The 10,426-nt window shown below is 42.1% G+C and overlaps 1 protein-coding gene across 1 annotated transcript; it reads left to right on the forward strand.

The window, feature by feature from the left end:
- The first annotated feature begins 20 nt into the window (after positions 1 to 20).
- LOC124205166 (homeobox protein DBX1-B-like) lies at positions 21 to 9,924 on the forward strand. Its single transcript, XM_046602528.1, has 5 exons — positions 21 to 132; positions 247 to 1,182; positions 2,236 to 2,655; positions 2,718 to 2,848; positions 9,391 to 9,924. Exons 2-5 carry the CDS (start codon positions 747 to 749, stop codon positions 9,649 to 9,651), a joined length of 1,248 nt encoding a protein of 415 aa, XP_046458484.1. The 5' UTR covers positions 21 to 132; positions 247 to 746; the 3' UTR covers positions 9,652 to 9,924.
- Positions 9,925 to 10,426: the final 502 nt, after the last annotated feature.

Raw genomic sequence — 10,426 nt, forward strand, 5'->3', positions numbered from 1 at the left:
TCCTGTCATCCACCAGTCCGGTTTGTATATTTTTCACATTTTCAAAATTTTAACCGCCATTTCTTTTTACTACTGTACAGGGATTGGCGGATGCTTTGAAGGATTATGAACTTTGAAGTTGCTCTCGAAACGGTTTGTACTCAAAAGTTGTTTTTATTTTCATTGCGATTGAATAATCTTTTTTATTTTTTTATTTTCGTCTATGGGAACACGACGACGACGGATGAATTTGCTATAAATATCCAGACGACGATATTTACGGCTGCCGGCTGCTGCTGCTCACTTGGACCGTGTTTTATTCCGCACACACACACACATAAGGATCGGGGGTAACTTTGGCCCCGCCCTCGCAGTCTCTGCTCTTGTGATGCTGTGTGTGTGCACACTCAGGAGAGCTCCTCCTTTTTCTCTCTTGAATAACAAATCACTCCCCTCACCCACCCACCTTTCTTTCTCTCTCCCCACCCGAAACTTTTATGATAGATATATAGTTGATAGATATGGACTCGACTGGGCCTAGATCTTATCCGGCAAGGTTAGAGTGTACACATGTATATCCGCCAGCGTGTGTGCTCTGTGTGTCAATTTTGCAATCTGTGATCGAGTGAAATTTGTCATTTTCTATTCATTTTTCCAAAGCGCTAAATTTAAAAAATTCAAATTTCCCGCCGTTGAATTAAGAAGTTAAAAAAGTAGCGGTTTTTGTATTTTTAAATTGAAAGTGATATTACAGGCCTGTCCTAGTCATGTTGGATGTGACGAAAGAAGAGCCGGAGCAAGTGGCGGAAGATTCCGTCAGTTGCGATCCGATTAGCGGATCATCGGATCGTCACCACCACCACCGTCACGAGCCGACTATAATGAAACCTTATTTGAAATTTGGTGTGAGCGCTATCTTGGGACTGGACATTCAGCCGCGGACTCCGTCACCAATAGACAATGGATCGTCTCCTCTGCTCCGGCCGGAAGAGTCGCCGCAGCCGTTGGACATGAAAACGGAACTGTTTCATCACCACCACATCCCCCACCTTCACCACCACCATTCGTCGTCGTTGGTTGGCGACCCAAAGGCCCCAAATGTCACGACATTTCATCCCGTATATCATCTGCATTCCTATTTCCATCCGCTCATCCAGCAGCAGCAGCAGCCAGCTCATTCGGCCAACAAGCCCAACTACTCAGGTATTATATAAACTGGATTTTTTGAGAAAAGTCGTTTATAAAAAGCTGAGCGACTCGATCATAGTTGATTTTTTCTCCTTCCGTCTTTAACGAGTCGAGAGTAGCTCATCAATTTCATAACGAGGAGAGCTAATCACCACATTCGTTGCTATGGCGCCAACTTTTTTCCCCCTTCTAAAAAGGTGAAAATTTCGAGCGAGTTTTCATTGCAAGTTTTTCTCTCCTTCGTTACAATCAGACTTGAAACGAGACAGAAAAAAAATGGCTAGCATGTATTTTCATCATCATCAACAAAGTCTCCCTTTTTTAATGAGCTCGTTTGTGCATGCGACTCTTGAGTCTATCTGTTTTGGAAATCGTTAAAAAAGTCCTTTTATTTTTCTAATTATTATAATCGAATGAATTAAGACACAAAGGGGGGAGGATCGTACAAGTAAGACGATATGTACCAAACGACTTAATTGTTTCCATTTTGTCGAGATTTAGGCGATTTAGGGTGGCGATTGATTTGTTTTTCGGGGTTGACACATCGGCAAACAAATCTTTCCCGATAGCCAATGAATGGGGTGGGCTCCTGGAGCAAGAGAAAAAAAAAAGGAGCGGGAAATCTGAAACTGCTGAGCAAACAACAGAAAAGGGGGGAAAAAAGAGAAAGAAAAATGTTTGGTTTTGACCGAAAGAGGGGCACTAAACGGTGTCTATATGCGAGTTTATTAGGCTTATTATATGTATATACACATACTAGAGTTACTCCTACGCCGGAGGATGTCACATGTGTATCATCCGATTTTGGGTACTCCTGGGGGAGGGACGTTGAAGGAGAGCAAACAGACGAGAGAATGGACGAGTCTGTGTTTACTTAGGGATGTAAAAAAGATTTTTCTTTTTTTGTGTAAATTGCCACTTAACCCCCATTGGTTCTGTTGTATAGGATTGGGTTACTCATCCCCTCCTGGAAAATGTGTGTGAGGGAGAGAGAAAAATGAATTCGATAAATAGGGTGAATTAATTATTATTTATTTTTGACAATTTATTTTTTTCTTTCCTAAACAGATCGGCTAGAAATCCGGGCTGGATTGAGTGGTGATCCAGTGGTGACATCAGCCCGTCACCACCACGCGTCCAATTTGGTGGCATCCACTTCTTCATCGACTTATCCGTGGCTGCAAGCGGCGGCCGCCGCTGCAGCCGCTGCTTGTGTCACTAGTCATATGGCTAATTCCCTTCCGGTTTACAATCCATCGATGGTTCAGCAACAATCACAACAGCAGCAGCAGCAGCAACAACAACCTCAACCGCCACCACCTCCTCCACCGCCCCCTCAATCTTCTTCGGGATTGAATCATTCGTCACCTTATTACAATTTCAATGTCATCAACCTGGCGGCCGCCGTGTCTGGAGTGTCCGGCAACGGCGGAGGAGGTCCAGGCCCTGGAAACATGAACTCCACCAATCGTCCAAGAGCCCGTCGAGGTAAAATTAATTTTTTTCTCCCTCTAAAATATTTGAAAAACTAAATAGAATTTTCCTTAAAGGAATGATGAGACGGGCAGTGTTTTCCGAACTGCAACGCCGCGGACTGGAACGCCGTTTTCAAATTCAAAAGTACATTTCCAAACCGGAACGCAAGAAATTAGCCGAGAAATTGGGACTCAAAGATTCTCAGGTAAAAGATTTTCAATCAATTTTCTTTGTAGTCAATCGCCGGCCTTTTCATCGAATTGATTAGCGCCTTCTCTCCCGACCCCCTCTCTTTCTATTTGGGTCTTGTTTGCATTTATTGCATTGTCCAGCTAGAAATTCCCCCCCCCCCCCCCCACCCCACAATGGGACACAATAAGTTTCGCCTTTCTTGTTTGCGTTGGCTAATGATTTTAAAGGCCTGGGCCGCTCTCCAAGTCTTTTGAGATCGAGAAAACGTGGCCCATTCTCCGGCCTATACTTTTTCTATATATATTGTGATGGAGCAGCAGCAGAAGCAGAGTCTTAATATATATCTCTTTATATTATACTGCATACATAATACGGGGGGGGGGGAAAGGGGTGGTGGAACATCGCGGTGCTGCCAGTGACGTGATTTGATGATGGGGGTGTGAGTCAAGATTTTTCTTCTTTTTTTCCTCTTCACATTTTTTTTTTTCGTTTGTCGTCGTCAAAGGACGAACGACGTCGGCCTATATAATATAAAAAAAGGGGGAGGGTACAAGTCCGGAGACGGACGGACCCAAAAGGGGGAGGTGGATAGATGTCTGGCCCAGCTGGTGCCAGCCAGCCGCCAGCCTGCTTCTGCTGCCGTCTACTTTTTTTTTTCCTTCTTCTTCTTCTTCATCTTCATCCTACTCTCCACTTCTATTATTATTATTATTATTATTATTATTATTATTATTGTAGTATGACGTTGCGTGAGCTAGTACTGCGGGAATTGAGTATTTGGGGTGCATCATTCGAGCCGAAATTGCCGGGACGATATGAATGAGACGAAGCCGGAACAATGCCGAAATCATTAATAATATCTCACACAATGATTTTTTCATTAATTTGATTGGGGGAGAAAAAAAACACAAATTTGCATTTCAATCCAATTGACGTCAAATGGCTTCACCGTCGCTAGGAGTTAATTGGCGATAATTTCTGGTGATGATAAAAAAAAAACAAATTCATTTTTTATTTTTTCACGGTAACACACAACGACCCTTAATTCGTTTGTTAATTTTTTTTTAAAAAGTAATCAGCCTTGGTTATTATTTCGAAACCCAGAAAATAATAAAAAATGAAATTGTCAAAAAATATCACGAAGAAAAGCGCGTCGGCGTCGGTTGTATCGAAATAGGAAGCAGGAGAAGCCCCTGTTGCGTCTGCTTTGGTTCAAGCTGTTACCCCGGCAGCAGCGGCGGTAGCGGCGGCAACATCGGGAGTATAGCACAGCACATTTATATACATTTGATTTGTTATTATTATTATTATTATTATATAAATCTTATTATTGGTTTGTGTTGTTCGCCATCCTACTACTATCCCAGGCTAGGGTAGGGTGCGATATATACGAGCAGCAGCAGCAGCAGTCTGGCGTAATACAGTTGCAATGGAGGCAACGACGACGAGTGCCGTCACGTTGCCACTTTATTGGCGGCCATCAAGCGTGAAAGAATATCGCGCTCTAGCGCGACGCCTGCTGGCTTTTCATTCGCTTATTACATAACGGACGAGAGAGCTTTTTTTTTATTTTTATTATTTTTCCTTCAGTCTGCCAGCGATTAGATCTGTCGGGGAGGAAAAACAAAATTTGTTTGTTTGAAACAAAAACAAATAAATTCCGATTGACATTATGTCGATTTGCCCCAGTCTGCCGAGAGTTTGTGTATCGGGACAGCGAGCCAATCGGATCATATCAAAACATTCGATGCATGAATGGTTGATGTCTTCTATTGGACGGCCGTGTTCTAAAAAAAAGTAAAAATAAGAAGACGAGTTTTTACTAGGAGAGGTCGAAGAGCAATTTCATTTCTTTGAAGTGAGAGAGAGGAAAGTAGTCAAAGTACGCAAGAAAGGAGCTGGATGGGTGAACGGGTGGGGGTCTATAATAATCGCCATCAGCTGTCGTCGGCAGATGTCACCTTTTTTGGCAGTGCGGAAGGAAGGAAAGGCCATGTTCTTTTACTCTATATCATCTTCTTCTTCTTCTTCTTTGGACCGAGCTATTATTTATGAAAAATAGAAAAGAGAGGCCTCCCCTTTTATTCCATCTCTCGACTCACTTTTGGGAGAAAAAGCTAATGAATAAAACGGCGGCCGGTGGCGTCAGATATAAGAGATACAAGGCAAACGGCCAAACCCTTTTTAAGAAGGACCATCTTCTTCTTCTTCTTCCGGGAAATAAGCTTTTCACGAGTCGCTCTCGTCATCATCTGTAATAATAATAATCATCATCATCATCATAATAATATCCTCACTCGATCTCTATTCACGCGCCGTTGGCTCTCGGGAATATTCGCCGTGTCTGGATGTGACAAGTTCCACTTTTCTCGGGTGGTGGTGGTGGGGGGGGTGGTGTTTATATAAAAATCACGGGGGGAATAAAGGGGGAGGTGGGGGGTAGGAAATAAATAAAAAATCGTTCAATCACAGCGCACAGCAGGGCCTTGCGAAAAAAAAATGGGGTGGGAGGAGAAATAAATATAAAAAGGGGGAAATATGCGCGTTCACGGTAGGAGGAGTGGGTGGAGAGACGTTGATGGTGGCACACGACGCCGCCTGTTCGTGAAAGTTTTTGAAAGATGATTGCATCAAGGAGCTCCTGAGACTGGAATAGCTTCGGGGCCCACCCGTGGTGTTTTGCCAGTTGTGTGTGTAGCTGTTTTTCAGTAGGCGCCATCTCTGATTGTGCGGGAGCAATTCGAATCGCGCAACTGCTGCGTCTGCACGCTCTCTCTCACGCGCGCGCTCACGAATTTTGTATTTGTTCATATTAGATTATTTTATTTGACGGCGACGTGGTTCAATGCGCGTCACTTGTCTCTCTCTTCGTTTGATATTAAAAAATGGATTTTTATTGCCGTCAAAAATGTCTATCGATTTTCGTTCGATATTTGTTACAATCGTCACTTGTTATTTGTTTCAAGCGTAGCGTGTTGAGGAATTTTATTTATTTTTTAAAAAATGAAAATGACTTCATTTAAAATCGGTTTTTATGGGCCATCAATGTCACCGTCTATTTGCAATAGTTTTGGTTTTTTTTTCTTGGTGCTATAAAATAACTATGCGACGACAAAAGAAGAGGTTAAGGCGCTGTAAAGCTACAAACCGGAGAAGGAAAAAAAAAATAAGAAAATGATTGTAATGAGTTAACAAGATCGTAAAAATGTTTTTTTTTTCTTTCTTGTAGAGTCGCTGCGGTTTTTTTTTTTTTCTGAAAGTGTGTCCTCCCCTTTTTATTTGTGGCTTGTGAGAAAAAAAAATAACCGTTAAATTTGAAATTAGGCCTTCTATACGGTGGCGCCACCTAGCGGTCGAATTAAGAACTTCTAAGATTTTAAATTTCGTTTCGCTTGAGAAAAAGGATGACGAATCACCATTATACTTGGCAATTTCGCCTTATAATGCTTGGTCATCGTTTCATCAGCCTTGATTTGTGAAATTCGAGAATTTTGGCGAAAAATTGCGTCACACCAGGACGTGAAACAATTTGTTTTTCCCCCTTCACGGTCGAAACGAAACGTGAGGTCATCCGCCTCGAATTTTTTCCTTCATCCCCAGTTCCTGTTTATGTTGATATCTCCCCCCCCCCCCCCTCTCTATAGTCATCACCCTGTTCTCTCCCCTTTTTTTTCGGGATGGAGAAATGAGTCGATGGCGTGAACGGTTCAACCTGCCCATCCATGAAGAAAAAAACAAAAGAGGGGTGGAAGATTTTTTTATTTTTTTCGACCGACTCTCGTGACTGAATAATTGGCCACTCGGCGCAACTTTTTTGTTTTCCCTTTTTCTCTTCTCCTATTTGATTCACCATACATATATATACACGTATATCGCTTCCTTTTCGGCGTGTAAAGGTGGAATAAAACAATTCCCGTACGTTTGAGAGGGGATGCCCCAGTCAATTTCGCGTGACTCGATTTTTCTTTTTTGTTTTATTTGGTTTGATTCCGTTAACCCCCACGAACGAACGAGCCAGCACGACAATGTCGCATCAATTTAGATGACGTGACTTTGTATAGGTGCGCGTAGTAGGGGGGGGGGAACGTAACAAAAAGGGGGAGAGAGAATAGGGGGAGAAATGACGTGAACGTTCCCGAAAAATCTCGAATCAAATAAAAGATGATTTTGAACAATTTTGGCCGAGAGATGGCGCCATGGCGTAGTAAATGTGCCAAAGCAAATGTTGTTTTTTCCTTCTTCTCTCTTATATAAATCAACACACAAAGTTGCCATGTTCCATCGGCGTACTCCCCAACCTCTGACACACACTTTTACAAGGCGCACAGACAGACACAGACGCCGCCAACTAGCCAGTCGGTGTGGTGGGGTGGGGTAACTTATTGACGTTCATGTCGTCATCTTTTTTTTTGGCGATCGAATCCAATTGACGTCGTCGTGAATGGCGCATAGAAAAGAAAAAAAAAACGTGGAAAAAACACGCACGACACGACAATAACTGCTGCTGCCGACTACTAGCGTCGGCTGGCGCGTCACCTGCACCTTTGCAAAGCCGCCCCAAGGCCCCCTCCCCCCTCCCAACCCCACTATACTACTAGAGAGTTTTGCTTCGCCGATCGTCCGGACATTGACGTCAACCTTGTAGAGGAGAGACGGGACGGGAGGGCTAGACTATAGAAAAGACGCAAAAACAACTTGGTGAAGAAATCGTGACGACATTTCGCAGCGTTCACTAGCTTTGCAATATAACGTTCAAGGTTGTCGGCGGCCGTCAGCGATACTAGTGCGGTTTCGTCCGTGACTGTGTAGAGTCGACTACTACTACAGTTGTTTTGTTTTTTTTTACACTACACACGCCAGAAGTTGCGCAACCAGCGCCCTTGGCGTTTTTTTCTCATTTTATTTATTCGTTGCTCTCCACTGTACAATATTAACTGCCCGCGTGAATATCCGTGGGAGTGCAACTATCCAAATTAAGAATTTTTGCTCATTTTTTAAAATTTCCTTTTCTCGTAAAAATAACAGAAAAAAAAAGTAATTAATTTTTTTTTCCTTTTTCGTTTAAAAAAAAAAAATTTGAAAATTAAATGGCGCGAATGTCAGGTAATATGACAAAATATCGTGAAATGTGTCGCATTCGTCCCCTTCGATGAAAACTCTTCCGAGACACAAGAGTCGCTAGACAAGTTGTTAATTAAAGCCAATCTTTTTTGATGAAAACTTTGCATAATGGGGCCACTACTGCTACTACAGTTTCAACTAGGGGCGCCAACTTTATTTGACAGCATTTCGGAATAGGTTGTACACGAGCTCGCGAGCGTGTATTCGTTGGGTAGAGAGAAAAAATAAAGGAGGAATCTCATTTTCCTGCGCCGTTCGTTCCCGATTCATTAATGCACGAGTTAAGCAGAACTTGGTATATATAGGTGGGTGTGTGGGGGGGCTTTGACAATATCTCGACTATCGATCTCTATATAGTACTATGCCAAGTGGCCGGCTCTACTTAACGAGCGTCTTGTGAAAGTGATGATCAATTTTTCCCAAAAATAAATAACCGTTTGATTTATTTTAGCCACCTGTCGGCCGATATTTTCAATCATTTTTTCATCATTCACACCTGAGGCCGATTTTTTCGGTTATCGAAGGCATGACCGGTAGTAGATAATCCATTTTTTATTCTCGGGTGCGGTTTCACGGACTGTTGATCGGTAACCGAAAAATAAAATATGAATTTTGTTGTTTGGGTTAGTGTCATTGCTCGCCTTGGGTTACGTGAAATGTAGGGCGCCCTAGACAATTTCATTTTCCCTGGAACAAGTCGAAACTTAGTCGAAGCAAATCAATTCATCGGAACAACATGCCGTTGTATTTTCTCTTGTCTATTTAATTATTTTTCTTCTTCTTCTTCACAAACGTCAATGTTGAAATATTTACAGATTAATTTTGTTCGACTTACGAATTCAATTTCCACGCACCTTTATGCCCGGGGGCGCACACATTGCGCGTGCAAGAAATCAAAAGAGATTCGACTATTTTTACTTTTATTTAGTTCGAATTACTTGATTCTCTTAATACCTTTGTGAAAACTTGATGAGCTTCTTCTCCGTGACTAGGGGAAATGATAAGAATCCCACACAACAACAACAACAACTGCGCAACAGCTTGCGGATGCATCCAGGACGGAATATTGACATCATCATTAAGGCGAAAGAGAGAGAGGGGTGGCCAGTGTGTGTGGGTTGTTAGAGGGAGGGAATTTGGCAATATGTCGAGATAGAAAGAGGGGTTCTTGTTTATTGTTTGCTGCGCCTATACCTGGGAAATCAACTGCGTAGTATAGTTTACCTGGGCCCAGGTGGATATACATACACACATGACGTATGTGGGTCATGTCGTCTATTTGCCCATCACTCGGGGGGACAATTTGTCCCGTAGCTCCGGTTTCCAACCTGCTCTTTCGCAATCTGGGAAATTGAGAGAGTCTAATTCTTCCTTAATCCGATTTTTCATTTGAGTGATGGATTTTTATTTTGGGGTTGTTTTTGATTATTCCAGGTGAAAATCTGGTTCCAGAATCGTCGGATGAAGTGGCGTAACTCCAAGGAGCGCGAATTGCTGGCCAACGGCGGATCGAGATCGCAGACGCTTCCGACCAAAAACAATCCTCATCCGGATTTGAGCGACTCGGAGATTGAAAGAGCCGCTCGCCATACGTCGTCGTCGTCGTTCCATCACTTGAAGTCGACACAACAACAACAACCTACGCCTGCGAACGAATCGATTAGCGCCACCTGTTGCGCCGATGAAATCCGTTAAAGTTTTTTTTTCATTTTTCCACTTTTACTAAAAAGGGAAAAACAAGAAAAATTGACGACAAACAACATCATCATTTCTCTATTCCCCCCCTCCTATTGTTGTCCCGAGGCTATTATTTATTATTATTATAAATACAATTTAAACCCAAGTGTCATTTGCGTTTCTCTCAATGTTTTTCCCCCATATTTTGTTCATCATTTCAATGTGCCAATAATTTCCCTATTCAAAATCTAGTAAAAAAAAAGTCAACGTCAAATAAAAGAATAAACAGTATGAATGTGGATGATATATAAAAGTTGTTGTTTTACTTAATTGTGTTTGTTACGGAATGATGATGTTGGCCGGTCATGGGAAATGCCAGCCCCGCCACGTGCGACAGAATTTTGTTCGGTTTCAAAAAAATTATTTTATTTTTTATTTTATTATATTATATTATTTCCATGGCGTTCAAGGTCGACTACTTTTTTTTTCCACCGGTCCGGTTATTTTGTTTAAAAACATTTTTGTTGTTGTCTCTCGTTCGTCTGGAACTCGACGGTGAGAGCGCATGTCAGTTATCAAGAAATAACTTGTTTATATGTGTGTGCGCGTCTAAATTTATTTATTTCTATGCAGACTCGGTGGAAACACAAAAAAATCCAATTAATATAAGGTAGTTTACAAATGATTCAATTAATTGCCAAAAATGTTTCGAATCATTAATCAAAAGTCGATTTTCAAATTTTGGCGTTTTGTTAGTAGAAAAATTGTCGCCGGTATAATTTAACCCGAATGA

The sequence above is a fragment of the Daphnia pulex genome, chromosome 10 (genome assembly GCF_021134715.1).
Source record: "Daphnia pulex isolate KAP4 chromosome 10, ASM2113471v1".
Classification (NCBI taxonomy): Eukaryota; Metazoa; Arthropoda; class Branchiopoda; order Diplostraca; family Daphniidae; genus Daphnia; species Daphnia pulex.